The 24,754-nt window shown below is 30.8% G+C and overlaps 5 protein-coding genes across 5 annotated transcripts; all 5 read left to right on the forward strand.

The window, feature by feature from the left end:
* Nucleotides 1-8,978: 8,978 nt before the first annotated feature.
* Nucleotides 8,979-10,185, forward strand: LOC124921607 (transcription factor MYB108-like). The gene is made up of 3 exons (XM_047462280.1): nucleotides 8,979-9,178; nucleotides 9,255-9,384; nucleotides 9,479-10,185. Exons 1-3 carry the CDS (start codon nucleotides 9,013-9,015, stop codon nucleotides 10,101-10,103), a joined length of 921 nt encoding a protein of 306 aa, XP_047318236.1. The 5' UTR covers nucleotides 8,979-9,012; the 3' UTR covers nucleotides 10,104-10,185.
* Nucleotides 10,186-11,678: 1,493 nt separating this feature from the next.
* Nucleotides 11,679-13,713, forward strand: LOC124921606 (putative pentatricopeptide repeat-containing protein At3g08820). Its single transcript, XM_047462279.1, has one exon. It carries the CDS (start codon nucleotides 11,813-11,815, stop codon nucleotides 13,688-13,690), a length of 1,878 nt encoding a protein of 625 aa, XP_047318235.1. The 5' UTR covers nucleotides 11,679-11,812; the 3' UTR covers nucleotides 13,691-13,713.
* A 1,115-nt stretch (nucleotides 13,714-14,828) lies between these two features.
* On the forward strand, nucleotides 14,829-16,431 carry LOC124920574 (F-box protein At5g49610). The gene has a single exon (XM_047461081.1). The coding sequence runs from the start codon at nucleotides 15,026-15,028 to the stop codon at nucleotides 16,118-16,120; it is 1,095 nt and encodes a 364-aa protein (XP_047317037.1). The 5' UTR covers nucleotides 14,829-15,025; the 3' UTR covers nucleotides 16,121-16,431.
* A 464-nt stretch (nucleotides 16,432-16,895) lies between these two features.
* On the forward strand, nucleotides 16,896-22,237 carry LOC124919474. Its single transcript, XM_047459716.1, has 10 exons — nucleotides 16,896-17,140; nucleotides 17,543-18,408; nucleotides 18,682-18,808; nucleotides 18,884-19,326; nucleotides 19,478-19,558; nucleotides 19,665-19,763; nucleotides 20,607-20,762; nucleotides 20,923-21,009; nucleotides 21,109-21,180; nucleotides 21,550-22,237. Exons 2-10 carry the CDS (start codon nucleotides 17,626-17,628, stop codon nucleotides 21,904-21,906), a joined length of 2,205 nt encoding a protein of 734 aa, XP_047315672.1. The 5' UTR covers nucleotides 16,896-17,140; nucleotides 17,543-17,625; the 3' UTR covers nucleotides 21,907-22,237.
* An 883-nt stretch (nucleotides 22,238-23,120) lies between these two features.
* LOC124920607 lies at nucleotides 23,121-24,681 on the forward strand. Its single transcript, XM_047461128.1, has 5 exons — nucleotides 23,121-23,461; nucleotides 23,644-23,698; nucleotides 23,786-23,842; nucleotides 23,919-23,996; nucleotides 24,070-24,681. Exons 1-5 carry the CDS (start codon nucleotides 23,195-23,197, stop codon nucleotides 24,531-24,533), a joined length of 921 nt encoding a protein of 306 aa, XP_047317084.1. The 5' UTR covers nucleotides 23,121-23,194; the 3' UTR covers nucleotides 24,534-24,681.
* The last annotated feature ends 73 nt before the right edge of the window (nucleotides 24,682-24,754 follow it).

Raw genomic sequence — 24,754 nt, forward strand, 5'->3', positions numbered from 1 at the left:
ATAAACAAAATACATTCAAGTTTAATTAAGTTTTAATTTTAAAATAAAAAAAAAAAATATTCATATTCATTTGTAAATTTTCGTGTCCTCCTCGTGTAGGGCTTTTATTTTTATTTTTTGAAATTAGTTATTAATACAAAAAAAAAATATTAAAAATTTTAATTAATTAAAATTTATTTTTTATTTTTTTAAAATAAAAAATAAGTGTTAGAAGTTAATCAAGCTTTACACATTACATACATTAGACTTCACAATAATAAATAAATAAGATTCAAAATCTATACTAATTTCATTTAGAGAAAAAAACTAATTAGTAAACTACAATATCAAATTGAGATTGAAATCAGAAAACCACATGAATGTATTTAATAAACCAAAAGATAAATAATTCAGAATTATCCCAACAAATTATTAACCCTCAAGGTTTCAACTTTTACAATTGGGTGGGCTTTTTGGGCCATTAGCTGGGAATGATCCTTCATATGTATTATCGTTTTTTTCTAATAATAATAATTTTGAAATTGTGTATTATTATTATTTATTACGTCTTTTTTTTATACTCTAATTTAATTTCTTCGGTATTTTTCTAATATTAATTTAGCAATAGTTTGATAGTCGGTTTCAAATTAGTAATTAAATTTAAATACGTGAAACGAGCATCATAATAATATGCAGAAGAAAATGTAGACTCTCATAGATGGGTTGTTCTATAATATTTTCTAAAAATATGTGAAATAATTAGTGATATATATAAATAAGAAAACTTTATCTTTAAGTAAGTTATTAATTAAACCAAATCATTTTAACAAAATAATAAGTCTTACATTGTTATTATCTAGATAAATTGTTCAATCCAAATACAAGAGAAAAATAACTATAAATGATTTAGGGAAGGAATTTAGGAAATAAAATTAATTTACACAATTTACAATCTAATTCGTTAAAAAATTTAAAAAAATTCTCTTTCTTCAACCCTTTATTTTAAAAAAAATTCTTTTTCTTCGACCTTTTATTTTTTTTCATAGAAAATTTATAAGAAGATTTATAAGCTCTCGAACGGTTAGTGTCTTGTTTAAGATAATAATTGTTTGAACATAATCAATAACAACAATACACAACAAATTTTAAGTTAAGTCAAATAAATAATAGGCTGGAACAAATAATATTTTTCTAGAAAAAAATGTGGTAAATCAAACTAACCCAATTATTATAATTTAGTTTTGGAATTTGGATTAAAATAATGATGAAAAGTCATATTTATTGAGGTAGTGATTAAAATTAAATAAACCCAATAAAAATAAATAATAATAAAAGATTGTACTGGTCTTATGATACAAATTCATTTGATTAAATAAATAAAACTCAAACATTACACATTTACAAGAAATAATAATATATAGTTTAATTTTTAAAAAAGTTTCGCAAATATAATCACATTTGATATTTGAACTCTAATACTAATTCCTTCCAAAATAATAAGTATTGAATTATTTAAGAGTATCTTTTGAAATTCCCACACATTTGAACTTTTCAAAATTTTAATAAGAATTTATACAATGAAGAAATATTTTTTCTATTTAAGTTTAGAAGGATAATTATTAAAATGAAATGTATCAATGAGTAATTGAATAGTAAGACTTATTTACATAATTTATAAATTCACATGAGAGATCACATGGACAATTTTTTTCTTCTATTTATTCTACTCAATTGTATATGCTTCTAGAAGAGGATCAATTAGCAAGTCGGTGGTGGTGTACTAAATTATATTAAGTAATGGGTTGGTATTGTTAATAAATTAATTAAGCTTCTTAATTTCATTACCCCATGTATCATCATCTTTCATATTTTAATCATTTTAATTAGTCAAACTAATTGAGATCAATCAACATTCATCCTACTATATATAAATAATTTATACTTAATTAATAAGAATTATTTATTTCAATAATGTATATATTTGGTCATCTCTCTATATATTATTCCCATATAATTAAATATTGTAGTAATTAAATATAGGATAAATACTCAGTAGGCTAACCCTGATCAGTTTTTGTTCCCCAACTCCATATATATGTATAGTGTCTTGTGGTCATATATGTCGTTAATTAAATATATAGGCAACTATAAAACATTATACACTTGAAAAAACTTACATTGTAACTTGCTTCTAAACAACTTTAAAATATATTGTTAATGTTGTAATAATTGAATTTAAAATTACATTATTCCATTTTGTTGTAGAAAATGCTCATCACTATTTTATTATTATTATTTCTTATCAAGGTGGCCGAATGGAAAAAGTAACGTTTTAAAAGCAAGCGGAGAACCACCGAACCGCCTAAAACTGGACTAAACCGTCCAATTACCGAACCACAAATGAACCGAACTGGTCAACCAGGAAACCGACGGCCTAAAATTATTTGAACCGAAGTCTTTCGGTTCGGTTTGTCGGTTCCTTAATTGCTAAACCGAACTACCGACCCGAACTACTATGTTATATTATTAAGTTTATAATTAATTGTTTATCCAAGGACGAGAGAATCATTATTGCATTATGTTAGGATCTAGATCGCCGATGGTGGACCGGAATCCGGCTAACACTGCAACACTCAACGATTGGCGTTTATTCCGGTTATAAATTAACACATGTTTCAATACTACACATGCTGTCACAAGCCATTGAACCGAGTTCAAGTGCGGAAGTGGTTTGTTTCAGACTGAAGCAACACACACACATGATGAATAGAGGTAGAGTTTGAAGAAAGTCGGTTTGAGGTTTAGTGAGTCAGTTAGAATGATGTAAGTCGGTTAAGACAGTACGAGTCAGTTAGAAAGCGGAACCGGCAGAAAGTAAAGAACATGACACAAGTTTTTATGGATGTTCGGAGATAAAACTCTTACGTCATCCCTTCTTCTCAAACCGCGAGAAGGATATTCACTAAGGAATACTCAACCACACTACACAATCGGGACTTATTTACTGCTCGATAACACTCTTACAATTCTCACAAAATTTGTAATCACACTTCAAATGCACACTTAAACTTTGAATCTTGTAGTTGTAACTTGTAACTTGGGTTGTTGGAACTCTGAATTGTTGTGACTAGAATTACTCCTCTTCAGCTCCTTCTTTTATAGGTGAAATGTGCCAACGATCACATTTCTTCAACAGATACTTTCAGGATAATCTTTGAATCTGATTGGTTGAGCAGAGGTTCAGCATTGCATTAATTGCGGTTTAAGCTTCCAAGGCATGGAGCAGACCGACTTCATTTGTCTTTTACTTAATATGGCAACTGCCGGTTGGCCAGTTTCCTGCATCTGGAAAGCTGCACCTTTGACTTGTATCAAAATGGCAACTGTTTCTTCAGGCAATTTTCTGCAGCCTTCAGAGTATCATCAGACTTGTATGGATATGTCAATGTCATAGTCTGATCTTTTGATATCATCTTCCGCAGATACTCAAAGTGTTCATTTGCACCAATTTGTAGATTGTACTTAGTTTGATAATCTTGACTTCTTTCTTTAAGTAGTCTCCTCGTCGGTTTTAGGTTGAATACTTCATTTCGGTTTAGGATGTCTACCGGTTATTCATAGCTTCAGGTTAACCGGATAACTTCCGGTTTTGGATACATCATTTGCTTCTTCTTCTAACCGGTTTGATTACTTGACCGGTTAGATTCTTGACCGTTCAAAGTTCTTGACCGTTCCGGTTGTTCATAGCTTCAGGTTAACCGGATAACTTCCGGTTTTGGATATATCATTTGCTTATTCTTCTAACCGGTTTGATTACTTGACCGGTTAGATTTTTGACCGTTCAAAGTTCTTGACCGTTCCTGCATAGGAAATTTGTTTTTGTTAAGTTCTTATTTTAACCGGTCTAATTTATCCATCACATTAGTAATTAGCAAATGACTCTTCGTCTTCATTTATTTGATAAGAAATCTTCGACTTCACATTCTTCTGTTTTGTGGATCGTGCCATTAGAGCAGAAGAAGTTATAAATGATGATTATGATTTGGTGTTATACACTTTTATTATTACCCATCGATTTAATTACCACGTACATTCAATTAATTTGAACAGAGACTTCGACATTTCGACCTAATATTGAACAATTGGATCGGCAAGCACATACGGAACAGTAAGCTCTTCAAATATTGAAGTATTTTGTTTGAAGTTTAGTATGTTTTAAATATGATAAGTTGAATTTGTTTATAGTTTAAACAATTCAATTTGTTTGATTTAATGATTCACCATTTTGTAGTTATTTGAGTTGGTTCTTTTCGATTCTAATATTTTTGTCCGCTATTTGTTAAGACATATTTTTAAAACTGATTAATCGAAAAAACTGACCGAATCAATCATTGAATCGATTAATCAACCAAACCACCGACTGTTTATGATTTAGACAAACCGATCCCAACGAATGAAATAAACTAATTTTCCTTAATTATATATATATATATATATTATTATTATTAATCATATGATACAGGAGGGGCGGAGCTACGCTTGGGTTAGGGTGGGCTCAGCCCCACCTAAATTAAAAAAAAAAAATGCTTGGGTTGTAGTGGAAGGTAAAATTTTAAATATATATATATATATATTAAGTTTAAACATGTAACAATTTGTCCTGGCGGCTTTGGATTTAATAGTTTCTTTATTATATAATAATAAATAAATTTATATATTATTTATTTTTTCAAAACAGTTTACATTAATATTTTATAATCATCTTCTCCATTTTTTTTATATTTTTACAAAATATGCGAAAATCTACTAAACACTCTTAAAATTTGTCCTCCCATATAATTTTATAAAAATTATTATAATGTTAGTTTCTTTATTATATAATAATAAATAAATTTATATATTATTTATTTTTTCAAAACAGTTTACATTAATATTTTATAATCATCTTCTCCATTTTTTTTTATATTCTTACCAAATATGCGAAAATTCACTAATCACTCTTAAAATTTCGTTTATTTATTTTATTTTAGGAAGGTTTCGTCGAAGATCTATTTAGTAAGGGTATTTGTAGAAAGATTCGATTAATATGTTCACGTATTAATACACGTAATAGTATAATACAAAAAATCTTACAGTCCAGTGAAAAATCTAGATTTGCCCTTTGGTTAGGGTTGGTTCCGCCCCACCTAAATAAAAAAAAATGGAACAAATTAAGTAAATAAACTGGGCAAATAAGTCAGCTCCATGTAATTTTTCATCTGACTCCGCCCCTACGATAGAGATTGGAATATAATAGATAGATTGATTGAAAATAATGTGTAAACATAGAGTTGGAAGACATAAAGTTTACGTATCTTATGAAAATTAAATACATCAAATTATTAATGCAAAATTAATGAATTAAAATAAGAATAAAGTGAGAAACGTGCATGACTGGTCTTAACAGATATGGGACACATGTTTGTTTCTAAAGTATTTATTTCATAGCTTAGTCATGTCATCAATTATAAGTTACTGCCCGAAGACCACATAAATGAATATTAATTAATAAAAAAACTATATAATATATATACATGCACATGCGTATACCATTTTTATACAATACTAGATATAAAAATATATATTTATAATATGTATAATGGTCTCCTTTTGACCAACCATGTGTATATTATATATTAATTATCCTCGTATAATTCAAACATATATATATATATATAGTCTTTTAGATCAGATTAAGGAACTCATCAGTGCTTCATTACCCAATTATTGGTATTTCTTGGTAACAAATCAAATCAAAACAAACTAGTTTTAAATCATTTTTTTTTATTGGAGTTTATTCCCAATTAAAAATAGCACAATTCTCTATTTTCATTAAATAAGTTTATTTTAAACAAAACATTAGATCATTCTTATATAAGTCACACTTAAATTACTTTAAAATGATTAACTAATTTATTTTATGAGCATAAACTTTGCCATGAACCAGTACACTATTAATATATTTTTTTTTAAATTAATACAAACAAGTCTAACTAACAATATATATAAATGAGTATTCCAAAATGCATCCAAACATTATTATATATATATATATATATATATATATATATATATATATATATATATATATATATATATATATATATATATATATATATTTTCTTTACAAAGCTAAAATGGTGCTCCGAATATGCTTTCTTGGAAAAGGAGGAAGTTAATGTGTAAATATAAGTTCACAAGAGGAAGGGTTTGGGGATTCAATAACACGTGCCAATTGACATTAATTAGTCTCTCATAATTTCAAAAATGTACTATTACTTGCTCATATACCTAAGACTAATAGTAGGTGGAAAACCATATTCAACTTACATTAAAATGATTAATATATATATATATATAGATGAATATTTTGATTTTTAATTATGAATATTGCTTATTTTATTTTATAAATGGTACACTTGGAAGACTCAAATCTAAGACCATGAAGATGTAAGTAAGAGTAACCTGAGTTATTAAGTTATAACATTAAATTATGAGTCTTCACACTATTAATTATTAAATTTAAAATAAAATTAAAAGTACACTTATATTTATAATAAGTAGTTGATATATAAATATATATATAAAAAAAGTGAAATTAGTGATATTTATTGCATTGTTGATGGTGACTGATATTTAGTTTGTCTGGTAGAGTATGATTGAGATTCACTATGTGATATTCGAAACATTCATAGTTTGTTAAAAATTTAGATTGTGCCACTTGATAGGTTATGCCTAGATTTTTTAATAATTATTTTGATTATTATTTAATAGACTATATGATTGGAAAGAACTCGTTAAACCTTTAACGATCATAATTGTCATGTGTATCGTTCATAATGACATTATTACGATGTTATTTGATATACATCTAGAAAAAAGTTAGTGAATTTGATCAAAAACTATTCACTTTTTTTTAAGGTTTACGAGGTTGATAATTTTTTAAAATATTCGTCTCATTCGTATTATTCATAATCTCATTATTATTATGACGTTTTATGAGATTCGTCCGAAAAAATTAGTGAGTTTAGTCGAAAATTTATTTACTATTTTTTTAAGGTATAATCTATATGAAAATGTGTTTCTTTTTTTTTTTTTTTATGTTTTATGATTTTTTATTTTATTTTCTCTAATGTTATGTTTAAAAGAATATATTTTTTTCATTATACATTAATATTTTAAAATACACATTTTATTTTATAAATACATTTGAAAAAGTACATATAAGAACTTCAAATTATTATTCTCAATGTTTTTTTAAGTAGAAGAACAAATTCACATACTTGAACTTAGATAATTTTTTAATAAAAATGAAATTAGTTAAAAAAAATATAACAAAATTAAATATGAGTCAACAAGTAAAATAAAATTAGTAAAGAAAACATGGGTCAAACTTCAAAACCCCTTATTATTATTATTAATTATTTATTTTATTTAATATTATACAAAACTTGAAAAAGGGAAAAAGTCTTTTGACTCTTTTAGTTGAGTGGCCTAAACTCGTCCTTGTCATCCAATAAAACGAACATTCCAAGTCTCTTAGTATACGTGTCCTAGTAATGGACTATTTTCCATTTACTTCCGAGCCAACCTGGACGGATTATATTTTTTATTCAAAAAAAAATATATTAATTATTATTATTATTTAAATAATTCATATATATGATAAAAAAAACAAAATTAGGAGTACTAGGGTACAAATACCCAGTTTCCCTATTTTGTATCCCTAAAAATAATATAAAATAATAATATTCATATTTTTGAGAAAATCAAAATATAAATTATTCTACATCAGCTTCCTTATCTTTATCCATATATCATTTAAATATTCATTAAAGCAACCAATTTTTCAACCACCTCAACCACTTAATTACTTATTCATATATATTTAAATATTTATTGTTAGTCATGAAAGAGAAAATATAATATTTTATTATTTAGGGATGCTACAGTAATCCATAAATATAAGGATTTACTATTCATCATTCCTAAAAAATTATAAAGATATGAAATTTGATAAAGCATTTTTTTTACAACTTTTATGTTATTTATCTTTATAATAAAGATAGAACACATTTTAAGGATTCTGCTACAAATGCACTTAACTATATAAACTTAACATGAGAGAAAAAAAAAATTAAATAAATAAAAAGTAAAAAGTTTACAAATTAGAATTTAAATATTTAAAAAAAAAATTCATTGATTTATTAAAAATTGAAATAAATTATATAATAAAATATTTGGAATAAAGGTTCTTAAAATATTATTTATTAAATTTTAATTATTTGAATAATCAAAATTAAAAAAAAAATCATTTAATTCTCTATAATCACATTATTTAATTTATTAATCAAAATATTAAAATATAATTTATTTTAAATTATTATTTTTTATTTAATTATTACATATTAATATCTTTTAAGGTTTTTTACTTAAAAAAAAAATTATAATTATAACCAATCAACTTTTTTTTAATAATCAAGTTTATTTTGAAAATCTTGATAAAATATCTATAGATGAGTTTGGTTTACCTTTGACAACTTTTGTTTAGTTAAGAGAACTATCATAATTAATATTTGTTTTTAAAATACTTATGAATCAAAATACTATAAAATTCTTATTTTATTTTTATAAAATTAAAAAATTTAAATACAATATAACATTACAATAATTTAATCAACTAAAACTTCAAATAACTTCATTATTTTATTATAAAAAATAAAATAAATATAAATAAGTCAACATCAATTAAACAATAAAAATTAAACTCGTATTGCGGCTTGTGCGTGTAGTGTGCATTTATATCACGTGTCAATATATAAAGTCACTTTCATTTTATGCTTAATTTTCAAACTTATTCATCTATATATAAAGCCATCTTTCTACTCTCTCTTCCCCATTATTACCATTCTCTCTCTCAAAACATACTTTTTCAAAAAAACCCTTTTCTTCTTCTTTTTCGTGTGGCAAATTAATCGATCGAATTTGAAGGAAATGGATGTTCATTATGAAGATAGATCTTGGTCGAATCAAATCGAAGAAATCGAAAAAGACCAGATGAAGAGATCAGGACCATGGACTGTCGAGGAAGATTTCATTCTCATGAATTACATAACTAAACATGGTGAAGGCCATTGGAACTCTTTATCTCTTTCTGCAGGTATTTTAATTTCCTTATTTTTTTTTAATTTGTTAAACATATGTATAGTTGGATTTACGTTTTCAAATTCATGTAGGTTTAAAAAGAACCGGTAAGAGTTGTAGATTGAGATGGTTAAATTATTTACGTCCTGATGTTCGTCGAGGCAACATTACTCTCCAAGAACAACTTTTAATTCTCGAACTCCATTCTCGATGGGGCAACCGGTATGTAAATTCGATTTTTCTATATATTTATTAATTAATTACCCTATTTGTAACATTTAATTGATTAATTTTAACCTTGTTATATTTAATATAGATGGTCAAAAATCGCGGAATATCTACCCGGAAGAACGGACAATGAAATCAAAAACTATTGGAGAACACGGGTGCAAAAATATGCCAAGCAACTCAAATGTGATGTGAACAGCAAACAATTTAAAGATACCATGAGACACATATGGATGCCCCGACTTGTCGAAAAAATTCAGGTTGAGGCTGCGAAAATCTCTTCAACAACCCCAATTGAGTTGGATAACAACATTAATAGTTGTATGAATGTGGTCGGTTTGCCTACAACGGGTAGTACTAAGGTTGAATTTGGCAGCCCACAAGTTGTTATTGACGAATTCTACGACAAGCCCGAGCAATCTAGTGCAACGACATCCTCTGACTCGTTCGGATCTATCGAACAATGGTCAAATACTTCGAACCAGGTCGACTATTACTACAACAATAACGGTTATAATTCGGTTAATGATGCCAATAATAATCAAGAACAATGTTATCCGGATTCTCTAATTAGCCCTACGGGTTACTTTAGCCACGGTTTCGACTTTCCTGACATTTCAGAGATTCGTTGCGAAAATCAATGGTCGGATGATCAATTGGCTGTTACATCGGACAATTTATGGAACATGGACGATATTTGGTTCCTACAATAGAAGAATAATAACATATAGATTAAAATTGCATTAATTGTTATTTTTTAAATATTATGAGGTAAATTAGTACTACAATCGGTGAAGAAAAGACGGAGGTTCAACTCAGATGGATTAGTTACAAATCATTCACTTTATTGTATGTAATTTGTTTCATTATAGTTTTGTGTTGTAAGTTAAAAATGACTTAATTTTTAAAGTCATTTCTTGACATATATATATTTTTTAATATTAAATGTATTTTTTTTATGTTATCCCAATGTTTATTTATTTATTTTATAAAAACATATATATAGGTTGTCAAGACTATTTTAAAATTTATTGTTAAGAAAATGAAACCAAAATGTTTGATCTCTCTCAATCAATAATAAGACTCTTGACTTTGACAATATTTGAGTTAGGTAAATATATTTGTGATTGCTAATAAATCACATTTTAAGTTAATATTAATTAAATAAAATATTTCTCCTCAAATAATAAAAATAAATATGAGTATAACACACTAAGGTAGCTCAAGTAAAAGTGGTTCTTAAAAGAAAAAAAAAACGGAATGAAACGAGTAAATTAAATTTAAAAAATAAAAAATTAGGAATTAAATCACTTTTTTAATATATTTTTTCATGTGGGCTTGAGCCCACCTCAACTCTAATGTTGATACGCTGATGTGTGAGGTTATACTTAGGGATGTAATTGAGCCGAGCCGAACAGTATCAGACTCGAGCTCGGCTTGTCTAGTATATATTCGGGCTTAAGTTTGAGCTCGGCTCGTATGAATTTAGCTGAGCTCACGAGGCGCTTGTGCTCGGCTTGTTTAGAAAGCTCATTTTAGAGCTCCTTTAGAAAGTTTGAACTCCTTTAGAACTCGTCTAGTGAAAGATTGTTTACCTTGTCGTATAAAAGTTGAATTTATAAATTCAACCATGAAATGAATGAAACATTAAAATTAGAATTATAAATATACTTTTTAAATGATAAGAGTAACAAATTACAAATTATTTAAACGATATTATAAACGAACGTGTTCGTGAGCTTATAAACGAACATGTTCGCTAGCCCATCAGCGAGCCTATAAACGAACATGTGTGTGAGCTTACAAGCCGGATATCGAGAAGCTCAAACTTGACTCGTTTAAATTTTCGAGCTTTTAAATGAGTCTAAGCTCAACTCATTAAGGCTAACGAACGGGTTTTTTGCTGAGCCGAGATTCGAATAACTCGCGAGCACATATTAGAAAAATAGAAATAAAAGTATATTTTTTTATTGTTTTTTATTTTATTTTTGAAATTGACACTTATTGAGTGAGATATTAATAAGAGTTTTGGTCAGGCAATTTATTTATTTATTTTTGAGTTAACTAATGAGTTAAAAATGACATAGTTGAAATAACTGTTATTTTTTATTATTAATAATAAATAAATATAAGGAATTAGCAAAGCATATAAAATAGGCGCATTCAGCCAAGTATAAGGGGAAATGGGGAGAAAAGAGAAGAACAATGGCTTCTCAAGAAAATTTGAAGTACAAGATGCTGAACATTGGCATCTTCGAGCTGATCCCGAAACTATGTAAGGACTTCTGAATTATTATCCTTTGAAGTTTAAATTCAAATTTCTCAAATTTTCAAAGAATTGTGCAAAAGATAGATATCTGTAATTGAAGAAACTGTATTTGTAAGCATAAATTTTCCAGAACTTGGGTATAATTTATTAGCTATGTTGCGTTTCTATCGCAATCATCATTCATCTATCCCAATTCATCTCATCTGTACCCATTTTCATTCTCACTATTCCAATTCAAACATAAATCTCTCTAATTCTCTATCTGATCTTCTTCAAGGCCGCATATCTCATTCCCATCTCCTTCAGATTCATGCTCGTGTTCTTCTTGCTGGTGCACACCAGGACAATCTGATTGCTACCCGTCTCATTGGTCAGTACACTAGTCTACAAGCTCTACGAGTATTCAATCAATTGGAAGCTCCAAATATTTACCCTTTCAATGCGATTATCAGGGTTTTATCTGAAGAAGGCCTTTGGTTTGACGCCTTCTCCATTTTCAATAGATTAAGATTTCATTCACTCTCCCCTAACGATTTCACATTTTCATTCCTTCTCAAGGCATGTTTACGACTCACAGATGCAATTTACGTGAAACAACTTCATACCCACCTTGTAAAAGTTGGGTTCTCTAATGATCCCTTTATTTGTAGTGGTCTGCTTGCAGTATATGCTAAGGGTTTGAAGGATTTAGTGTCTGCACATAAGGTGTTCGATGAAATGCTTCATAAAAGTTTGGTGTCTTGTTGGACTTGTTTAATTTCTGGATATGCTCAGGTAAGACAGAGTGAGGATGTTCTATCGATTTTCTTATCAATGGTTGATAATAATCTGAAGCCAGAAGATAGTACAATGGTTAGTGTTTTATCAGCTTGTTCGAACCTTCGCATTGCTGAAATCGAGAAATGGGTCGGAGAGTTATCAAGATTTGTGAATACTATCGATTCTAATCATCAAGGGGTTGATTCTGTGAGAACTGTTCTTGTTTATTTGTTTGGGAAATCGGGAAAGATTGATAGAAGTAGGGAATCGTTTGACGAAATATCTAAAAGTTGGAAAAGAAGTGTTCTTCCGTGGAATGCCATGATAAGTGCATATATTCAAAACGGCTCAGCATTGGAAGCTCTCACCCTTTTCCGACAAATGGTAGAGATCCATAAATGCGAACCGAACCACGTGACAATCGTGAGCATGCTCTCGGCTTGTGCTCAAATAGGCGATCTAGATGGTGGAATATGGGCACATAAGAAATACATCAATCTTCAAACAAGAAAAGGGATTTCAGCATTGAACAGAAACGTAGCCACTGCACTAATTGACATGTATTCGAAATGCGGCTGCTTGAGAGACGCCCAAGAGGTGTTCGACAAAACAACAACTAAAGACATTGTCACTATCAATGCCATGATAATGGGTCTTGCAACAAACGGGGAAGGGGAGTCAGCTTTAAGTCTTTTCTCCAAGTCCAAAGATATCGGTTTGAAGCCTAACGGAGGAACCCTCCTCGCTGTTCTTTGTGCTTGTAGTCATTCTGGATTGCTAAATGAAGGACGAGAAATATTCCTAGACATGAGTAAACTCTATTCTTTAGAACCGAAATTGGAACATTATTCTTCCTACATTGACCTTCTTGCGCGTGTAGGTCGAATTGAAGAAGCAATTGAAGTTGTCAATTCAATGCCATTTGCCCCAAATGAATTTGTTTGGGGAGCTTTGTTAGGAGGTTGTTTGCTTCATAATAGACCTCAATTGGCACAAGTCATATCCAGAAGGCTTGCCAAGACAGAAGAAGTTGAAAATTCCGGGGGATATGTTATGTTATCGAATGCGTTTGCAGTTGATTCTCGATGGGGCGATGTATCAAATTTAAGGGCGTTGATGAGGGAAAGAGGGATTAAAAAACTCAAAGGGCAGAGTTGGATTAGCATCAATGGTGTGGTTCATGAATTTGCAGTGGGTTTTACATCTCATCCTCAAATAGAAAGTTTGTATTATGTATTGAACATATTGGCCAAGCAAATGAGTTATAGCTAATAATACAATAAGGTTATTCATAATTTCATATGCTATGAAATCCAACCCTTACCTTTTTATTTGAAACCATTTTTTAAGGAAGTTTGTACGAGTCTAGGGATGAAAATTAGGTGGATCGGGTGAGGAATGTGTTTATTATCCCCGCTCAATTCTATTTCGATTTATTTTACTACTATTCCAGCTCCATTCAGTTTCAGGAAATATCTGTGAGGCACCATTATACTATACTATCTAAAAAACAAAATTTTATTTCATACCACGAATACTTTAATATTATATAAAAATTATTATATGAAATAAACTTAAAACTCTTCTAAAATATTATTAATGTTATAATTCAAAAAATATATTTTTTTCCAAATTAAGGTGAGGAATGAAAAGAATGAAAATAATAACTTTTGTTTGTAAAATTTATGAAAAATGTTGATTAATCTGTTCGGAGAGAATCGGACCGGGACATAAATATCATTCCCGCCCCAACCCTGTTCGATTTTGGAGAAAAATCTCTCATAACGGGACTATTCAGATCGATAACCGTGGAACGGATTATAATTGTTATACAACCTCACAATCTAACTCAACTTAAACTTAAAACGTTTTTTTCGTAAAAATCGAGCTAAACTTTTTTTTAAAAAATTGTTAATTTTTAATGCAAAATACGTTCATACATTACAAAAGGGAAGAAAAAAACAAAACAATAAATAATAAAATAATATATTAATTTTAAATGTCAATAAGATTCAAAAATTCTAATATCGTACAAGTCCTTTTTTTCGGATTGAGGCGAACGGGTATAACATAAATCTTTTGAGGCGCTCATATGCATGATTTTGCTTTCGAAACTCTTCTATTTATTTCTTTTTAGATTGTTCACCGCATAATGATAGAAATTAATTTCTAGCCGTTCGCGATTTTGTTGCTAAAACACAATTAAATAATACAGTGACTTCTTATGGTAAAAATCAAGCTAAATTGATGATAAGAATTGAGTATATTTGATTTGATATGAGATGGGTAATTATATTTTAATTGAAAAAAATAGTTAAAAGTAAAAGTTGTGGAGAAAAAAATATTATAATGTAAAACTTTAGAATTCAGTTAAATATTTAGGCAATATGAGTGTAACGAATATTAGGGGGGTTCGCAAGGGCATATTCATTTATTTATCATCTTCATCCCATCCATCGCTTGTCTCTCGATCTTCCAAATTGATGCCAGAAAAGATTGCAAATTCCCCTTCCCATTTCCACCTCGACTCAAACTGATAAATCTCCATGAACGAATTTCATCCAATTGACGACCTTCGTTGATTTCGTCTTTCTTTTGATCTTTCATATGACGAGTCAATCCACTTGGAGAAATAACTTCTTTCCCGATGAAGTCGTTGTTCAGATACTCGCGCGATTACCCGTCAAAGCCCTTTTCAGATGTAAATCCGTCAGCAAAAGATGGTATGAACTAACCTCCGATAAATTTTTCTTCCGATTATACAATGAAGTTTCAGCTAAGAATCCCATGTTGTTGGTAGAAATTTCTGATTCATGCGAATCCAAATCAAGCTTTGTTTACGTTGATAGATTGAAAGGTGTATCTGAATTTTCCTTGGATTTTATCAAAGACAGAGTTAAGGTTAGAGCTTCCTGTAATGGCCTTTTGTGTTGTTCTAGTGTTCCAAACAAAGGTGTTTATTATGTCTGCAATCCTATGACTAGACAATATAAGCTTCTACCAAAGAGCAGGGAAAGACCCTGTTCTCGTTTTCATCCAGATGGGGAAGCCACTCTTGTTGGCTTGGCTTGTGATTTGTCTTTGGAAAAGTTTAACGTTGTTTTGGCAGGTTATCATCGATCTTTTGGCCAAAGGCCGGGAAAGACATTCACATGTTACATATTTGATTCTGAATCAACCAAATGGAGGAAATTTGTGTCAATACAAGATGATTATTATTTCACTCATATGAACAGAAATCAAGTTGTGTATGTTAATGGTTCGCTTCATTGGTTGACTGGAAGTTACAGTTATATACTTTCTCTGGATCTGAAATCCGATACATGGAGGAACATATCATTGCCAGATGAGGTGTGTCGTGGTAATGGGTATAGAGTTTATCTGCTAGAATCAAACGGGTTTTTGTCACTGTTTCAGATATCCGATGCTTGGATGATTATATGGGTATTGAAAGACTACGAGAGGGAAGAATGGGAAGTGGTGGATAGAGCCAGTCTTCGATGTATAAAGGGAATGGTTCCTAGTATCTTCCCGATCTGTCATACAAATCAATGTGTGTTTCTTGCTACCCATAAGCATGTTTTGGTTTATCAGCCGGATGGTAGAGTTTGGAAAGAAATGTACTCGTTGAAGAATGGAGCGACACTTCCTTTGTGGTTTTCTTCGTATCCATTCCGAACCACAATATTCCCTTGTCATTAAAAGAAGACTCTAGTTTTCTTAAATACTTTTGTGTAAATACATGCCTGTCATGCTCTATTGATGTTAGATCAGTAGTTCTGTTAATTGGTATGAAGAAGTTTGTATTTGGTTCCAACTTTGGAAGAAGAATCTATTACCTTTCAGCTATCTTACTTTGATCGATATTAGGGTTTCGAATCATAATTGGTAGACAATGCTGGAATTGTTATCAAAAAGCTTTCGCTGTTTGCAGTTTGTTTGTATAGGATTGTGATGGATAGCATCCACTCAATGTGTTATCCTTTAAGGATATATTTTGTCCTTTCATGTTCTCTTTTTGGAGTATACAATGTGCATAAATCTTAAGCTAATTGAACCTAGATGTTTGGATTGAACCAAGATGAAATCATAACAAAACTTATATATGAAATTTCATTTAAATTTGTATGAAAAGCAATACAAAAATCTCAAATGTTATGAAAACATAAATAACTTATATGAAATCATAACGTTTTGAATGAGACATCAATTCGTAAATCTATTCAATAAAAATATTTTCGTAGTCCTCGATTTAATAACCTTAATATACCCAAGATTCTCGTAATTCTCAGACCTTAATATACCCTATTTATTCGATATAATAATTCTCGTAAAAATCGCGTTTTAAAAATCATTTGTTATGGTAGCTAATTACCAAAATGGAAAGTTATTTTTCTTAAAAAAAAATAAGAAGAAGAAAAACAGCGTGGTTTTTAATCAAAAGATCCAAACAAATACAGAAGTGAATCATTCACGACTCAAAAAAAAAATTGAGTGTTTCTTCTCTGGTTTGCCGACTGGTCTTCTTCTTCCGACTGGTCTTCTTCTTCTTCCTAGGCCGTACGAACGCTATTATATACTCTTGTGTGTACGTATTCTGTGAAGGAGAGCGATAGAGGAATTGGGTTTGTTTCCAATTGGTGCCGGAGTTCTCCATCAATCCTTCGTTGTCTCGATTCTATCTATGTCATCCGTTTCTCCTCCCATGGCAGCCGCAATCAGGTAAAGCACCATGCTTTCTTTCTCTCTGAACGACTCCGCATGTCTATTTCTCAATGAGTTTATTATCTTACCCTTTGGTAACATGTCTAGGGCTTAATATTCGAACTAATTCGTGTAAAATTCGAGGAAATAGTATTAGGGCCAGGAAAATTACGATACTCAATGTGAGTTCATAGGTAAATTCATTCCAAGAAAATACAGGAAAAGGGTTCATGATTTCTGAAGTGCTTTTGATCTTAGCCTTATGAAATAATTGTCTGATTTTGCTTTTGATTGCTCTCCTTCAATGTGATATGTAAGTATGAACTCTAGATTTAACTGCCAATGAGACATGAAGCTTGAGTTGTCTTTTAATCACCCATAGTTCATGTTTGATATAATTGTGCACCATTTATTCTCTAGGTAATGCTTCCTATGGAAACTCATTTTACCAGTGAAGTAAGCTTGACATCATCCAATCTGTAGTAAGTAGTTTTAATACAACCATGGCTCGTAAGGGGAGTCAGCAAAAGAATGGTTTGGATCACTGTTCGGAAAACCATAAGAAAGTGGAGTCCGATCGTGAACTGTTAAAAGGAAAAGCAAGTCAAGGAAGGGTTGTTACTGCAGAAAACACCCCTAATTCTAACAAGCAACGTGTGCCTGGGTCTGAAACTGTAGATAACAGTAAAAATGTTGGAATCGAGAAGAAAAGCAAGAAAAGGTTGAGGAAATCATCCAAAAAAGAGAAGGTAAATGTAGACGTGCTTGATGCAGATCACCAAGAAACGGGTAGTGACAATAACTCTGTAGATTGTGTGGAAAAAGTGTTGGTGGAGGAATCAACTGGTTTAGATGAAGAAATTCAAACAGATGGCAGTAATCACTTCTCCAAGAACATCAACAGTAGTTTCAACTGCTTACTGGATAGGCTGCATACACTGAGACCAGCGGTTGAACATTCCAAGGCTTCAATTTTATCCTTTGTACGAGCAAGTAATGTGTGGCTAGAGAAGCAGAAACCAACAGTTTTAACTCTAAGAACTAAAATACAAGATTTTGGCCGTGTCATTGGCAAGAAATTTGAACATGCATATCCAATTATCTTGAGATGTCTCGTAAGTCTTGGAAACATAATGCTGCTTCTGTCAGTGGTATGGTTAGATTGCGCTTTCAGAGGAATCGAGTCCTTTATTCATATGGGAACAGCCTCATTCTTCTCAGTTGTATGGTGCAGCATTTTTACTATTATTGCAATGATTGGACTGACCAAGTTCACAATAGCCATGGTAAACTAATTATTTTGTTACACCTATTAGTAAAGCCTTGTTTGATGTGGGTTAATTGAGATTAATTTCAAATAAGCCTTTATCCAATTAACAATCTACTCATCAATCACTTCATTCAAATTATCAACCAAAATACCCTCTATAATTAAAAAAACAATGCCATATTTATACCTTTAAGGCCTAAAATTTAGTTTCTTATAACGAAATGATATGAACATGGGATTGGTTTGATTAACTTTGTTGATTTACTCCTCTTGACTGAATCCTTCTCAGGTTGCAACGGTTTTGACCTTCTTCTTGGGTTTTTCCATTGGAACTTTGTTGACTGTTATCAATGGTATTGTGTTTATGTGGTTTTATGGAAGCTTTTGGATAACTGGCCTTGTCATCTGTGCTGGAGGTAATTACTTGAAATTCCCTGCCTTGTATATTTTTCTTTTCTTTTGTGACTTACGACAATTACTTTGAAATTTAGGCGTGGCATTTATGTTTAGTCATGGGCGCGTGGCATTGTTGATCGCCACCTTGTATTCAGTATACTGTTTATGGACAAGTCTAGGGTGGCTGTATTTGGTTCTTGCTCTGAATTTATCTTTCATCTCAAGTGATGCATTGGTATTCTTTCTGAAAAATAATATAAATGAGCACAGAAATTCTCACCCGGAGCAAACGACAGCTGGTGCACAAGGGCATCCCAGCTTCTTTAATAGTGAACCAGAGTTCTCATCATCTGAGACAGCAAATAGTCCATCAGATCGTAGCTCTGGAATGGCTTCCACCAGTGGGGCCGATTCTGAGGTCACTTCTGAAGATGAAGTTGTTAGATTATTAAACTGTACAGATCACTATTCAATACTAGGCTTGTCCCGGCATGAAGATGTCGATGTTACTTTACTAAAAAAAGAATATAGAAAAAAGGTTAGTAGCACTAGCATGATTATTTAAACTATCATTCAGTTAGAGTATCATGTTCCCAGCTATATTAAGGAGAGTGTTCATTAATTTCTCATCCACAGATTTTGTTAATAATGTTTCTTTCTAGTTGACCTCTTTTTTTCTTGTTTTTCAGGCTATGTTGGTTCATCCTGATAAAAACATGGGCAATGAAAAAGCTGCCGAAGCTTTTAAGAAGCTTCAAAATGCATATGAGGTGTGATTTTGGGTTTCATTTACGTTCCAATTTCTGATAAGAGTCTCTTAAATTCTGTGACCTTTTGGTTTTTGCGCAACTTTCTTTATCATGGACTTTCTTTTAGGTTTTACTTGATTCCATTAAGCGAAAAGCTTATGACAATGAACTGAGGAGGGATGAACTGTTGAATTATTTCCGCAAGTTTCAAGATACTTCTTCGAAGGTTTAGCATTTCCTCTCCCTTGCTCTCTCTCAAGGCACATTTTACTTACAATCTCTGAAATTTCAAATTGGCTTCCCTCCTTTCAATAAAAGAAATATGATCCTTAATGCTCTGCTAAGATGTGTTTTTTTTTTAAATTCCATGTTGCGATGAAAACATTTTCTCTTGGAGATTGTTCGATGTGGGGTTATCGAAAGTTACTAAAATGTACTTTTGTATTTAAATTTTATAAAGAGTATAGTAAGGGTATTTTATTTGACGAACTCATTTGAATGATGTGATAGAGAGTTTTTTTTTAAAGAAAAACAAATAACCCAATATCAAACAAGCTCTTATTTATTCATTTTCTGAATTTATTTGTCAATGGGAAGGCTGATGTATTTTTTTGTTTCTTCTGAAAAATGTAAGAACTTTGTTGAGACATTTGATATTCTTTTCGTTTTCATTTGGCAAAAAACTTGCATGCTATGACAAAATATTATTTAGCTTATTTGGAAATTGGTATTTGTCATAATCTCTTCCTGAATCATGATCCAGTTTTTTAATTTTTTTTATCATTATCCAGATTATAGTTTGTTTCTTTTACTTCGTTTGGATAAAATTATTTTTTAGATCATGATATATCTTATAGTGTGATTGTTTTACTTCATTTGGTATAAAGATTATTTTGTGGATCATGATCTAGATTATTTTTGGATAATGATTTAGATCATTATGATTTTACATAACAAATGTAGATTTGTTCGAATCATAAAATGGGCTCGGTTTACATTTTGATCTTGTTTAGAGTCTTGGCACCGTTTATACAATAACTTATTTGCTGATTAAGAAAATACTGTTCAGAATGGAAGGCAAGGATTCTTTCAGTCCAGATTTTCGAGTGAAGCCGACAGTATGAATCCTCTTGAAGAGTCGAGACATATTGCATGTAGGAAATGTGGAAATTTTCACGTGTGGATCCATACCAAGAAAGTGAAATCCACAGCAAGATGGTGTCAGGTTATCTTTTTTAGTCTTCACTAAATCTCTTCTAATTATAAATCAATATATAATTAATGAAGTATGTTTGATCTTTGCCCTTATTTCTCATCTCATTATTAATTCTATCGTTCCCATAACCTATAAACCCTAAATAGACTTAAAATCTGCTTCCTTTTAGGATTGCAAAGAGTTTCATCTGGCTAAAGATGGAGATGGGTGGGTTGAGCAGGCTTCTCAGCCTTTCTTTTTTGGAATTCTGCAGAAGGTAAACAGTCTCCCTAGCAGCATAGGATCTTGTTAATATTATTTTTTTCTTCAAATATTTTCACTTAGGTCCTGACCTGAATTCCATCAACACATGCAGGTTGATTTCCCTCGCGCTTTTATTTGCGTCGATAACAAGATTTATGATGCAACTGAATGGTACATGTGCCAGGTAATTGAACTTATTTGGGAACTAGTATGTTTGTCAAAATCACAATCTCATTGAAAATAGTCAAAGTGATGAATTTTTTTGGGATCATGGTTGAGATTATAGTGTAGTTTTTGTTACTTCATTTGGTTTATAAATTATCTTTTGGATTAGTGTTGTTTTTTTGCTTCATTTAGTTTTAGAGAATTTTTTTCATGATCATGATCAAAATTCATTGGATCATGATCAACGTGAAAAATAAATTGATTACAAAACGATCCTTTTGGATTCTGGATTAGGGATTCTTTATTGTTTCTGTAAAGTTAAATAGGTTCATATCAAAATGGGTTTATGGTTGAATGGAGTTTAAATGGGTCTTTTTCTTCTTGTTAGGGAATGACATGTGGAGTGAATACACATAAGCCAAGCTTCCATGTGAATACTACAAGTGTGGGTGCTTCTTCTGCAAAGCATAACAGCAATGGGAAGGGAACCGGACAAGGACAAAGAGGAAAGACAAATCCATCATCATCGAATGTTAACATGGATGAAGGAATGACTGAGGAAGAGTTCTTTGAGTGGTTACAGAATGCCATGCAATCTGGCCAATTCCGAGACTTTTCAGACACTATGCCAACTGATAACTCTCCCAAAACCGGAAACTCTAAGAGTGGTGGAAGTAGTAACAACAACAATGGCAGTAGCAACAACAACAATGCAAAGAGAAAGAAGGGAAAGAAGCAAAGATGAGTCTGAGTTATTTTGTGCATGTTCTTAAGTATACCATACTGTCATAAGAACTCTTCCCAAGCAGAAGAGTTGCTGAGTTGTCCTATTCACCATGTTTTCTTTTTATGTATACACTGCCTTCCTTTGGAAATATGGTGTATCCGAACTCGGTTCGACCCATATACAGGTCCAAATCTGTAATCACAGAATCCTCCTTCTTCCGTCTCGAGGCCCCCCGAGATTTACTGGACTTAGGTGATGGTTAAAATAGATTTTCTTGAACAATTTTCATTTGAAGGTGGCACAATTTTCTCTGTATTTGAATCTGTATCTATAAACTCATTTTGGTCTTGAAAATTCATATATATACTCTATTTTTTTAAGGATAAAATACGTTGATCACATAACAGTGAAAATGTGAAATATAGAATATGGTATTAGCTAATTGCATGATTATAAAGAGTTGAAATAAGTTCATGGATTCCATAATTCCTTACCTAGGAAAAATATTTGTTTATTTGAAGCTCGAATTTAAATCGTTTTATTAAATGAAAATCGAATTTTTTATTAAATGAAAATCGAACTATAAAAAATGCACAGAAATGTGTTATCTTATTTTAACGTATTAATTTATTTTTCTAATTAATTTATAACATTTTTAAATAAAATTATATTAAAAAACGTTTTTAACGTATTTTTAAAATTGATAATTTTTTCATATTGTTTTCAAGATTTACCCCCTCTAATTTGTTTAGGTGACTGCCAAAAGTATAATTTAAGAAAAAATTTGAAATTTTTAGAAGATAGATTTTGTATTTATTTAAAAAAACTTAGTAATGACTTTATGGTATACCAATTTGGATATAGTTGTGTTTTAAATTGTATATATTTTCAAGATATACGGATATAGTTGTGTTTTAAATTGTATATATTTTCAAGATATACGCATTCAAAACTGCTTTATACGGTTTGAATGTTTTAGAAAATGTGTAAGGTGTAAAATATTGAAAACTCAAAAAAAAAAAAACTATTTTATTTGTACAAATGTGATAAAATGAAAGTAAAAAATCTTAAATACCTAAAATTATGATAGTCGTTTCATTTTATAAAATTGATTCAAGTTCAATGCTCAAATAATAATTGAAATATATATGGACATTTGTGAAGTATGAATTGAAGTTTGAGGACCTGTATCGTATTTATTAGCATAGGGTGATGGATAGAGAAGATAGTCATGGATTTTGTTAAACCTCTGTAATCCCTCTTCTCTCTCTTCTCTTTCTCTCTCACACACTTACACACACAGAGGATGGAGACGATGCATCATCGTCTTCCTTGCTTCTCTATCGAGGTGCCTGTTCCAGATTTCTCCTTCAATCAGCAGACCTCTTGCTTGTTTGTGTCAAAATCGGCCTCGTTCTCTTCATTTTCTACTAGGAAAATCTCTATAAGCCTGAGGAAATCCTCAATTGCGACGGCGGTTGGTAAAGGGAAGAAGAAATCCGATTCTCATAGCTTCGTCTCCAGACCAGATGAAGCTTCCGGCTTTTTTCCAGAAGCTGTTTTGCTCAAAGAGGTCAGTTCCATCAAAACCTAATGATTATGAGCCATAGACTGACCATATCTACTTTCTCTATTCATATTTGCTTTATTGGTTGAATTTGATAAACCCTCTGATGTTTAAGCTTCAATTGCTTGAAATATGTTTGGATTCTACTTTTTGAGTTGAAGTTATGTTTGGGTTTTTTAACATTGCAGAAGAAAGTTCAGGAAGATGGAACAATTCTCCCTGAATTTGCAGATGATGATGAAAGTCAGTCCATTGTCTTTTTAATATGTTTTAATCAATACTCTTGTTACCCATTTTTATTAAAGTGGATTGATTGATCATGGTTTGTAGGAGAACTCTTTGAACAACTGAATCTTGAACTGGAAAGTGATCTTGGACTGAAGAGGAGTAAGCAATGTCTTCTTCTCAACTGTTAATTACACTAACTATTTGAATTCAAATTGTTTAATCTATTGATATGCAGTGAGACACTATGAAGTTGTATACTTGATTCATGAAGATCACGATGAAGAGGTGGAGAATGTGAACTCCAAAGTCAGAGGTGAATTAATCTGCTATGTTAATATGCTTCTCTACTTGTTCAGTTTGAAGAAATTGATTAAATTTGTGATCAGATTTCTTGAAAGAAAAACAAGGAAGGTTATGGAGGTTCAGTGATTGGGGTCTTAGAAGGCTGGCTTATAAGATAAAGAAAGCAAAGAGAGCTCATTACATTCTAATGAACTTTGAAATAGATGCGAAATGGACTGACGAATTCAAGAGTTTGCTGGATAAGGATGAAAGGGTTATTCGCCACCTTGTGATGAAGAAAGATCGGGCTGAAACTGAAGACTGCCCCCCACCTCCTGAGTTCCATGCTCAAAATTTTGACATGTATGATGTAGATGAAGACGAAGATGATGATGGCCAAGAAGAAGAAGAAGAAGAAGATGACGATGATCAAGAAGAAGAAGGCGAAGTAGACATAGACAATGAAAGTAACATTATCTATGTGGAGGAAGAACAAGAAGTAGATGATTACATGGTAAATAAGAACACAAAAAAGCAACCTAATGTTAGCCAGACCAGACAGAGATGATAGAGATCTGTTCATTTTTAGGTTTGTTTTATCTTCCTCTATTGTGTTGTATTTTTCTTTGGCTGGAAATTGTAGTATTTTGCTAAGATCACAAAGATCTTAGACTATAAATTAAGGTTTCATTAGATAAAAGATTTTCCTCCTTATATATATATTTAGTGTTTTTGAATTTAAGGAGAAATCACATCTATTTTTTGTAATCTTTATCTGTATTAACTAAC

The sequence above is a fragment of the Impatiens glandulifera genome, chromosome 1 (assembly GCF_907164915.1).
Source record: "Impatiens glandulifera chromosome 1, dImpGla2.1, whole genome shotgun sequence".
NCBI classification, from domain to species: Eukaryota; Viridiplantae; Streptophyta; class Magnoliopsida; order Ericales; family Balsaminaceae; genus Impatiens; species Impatiens glandulifera.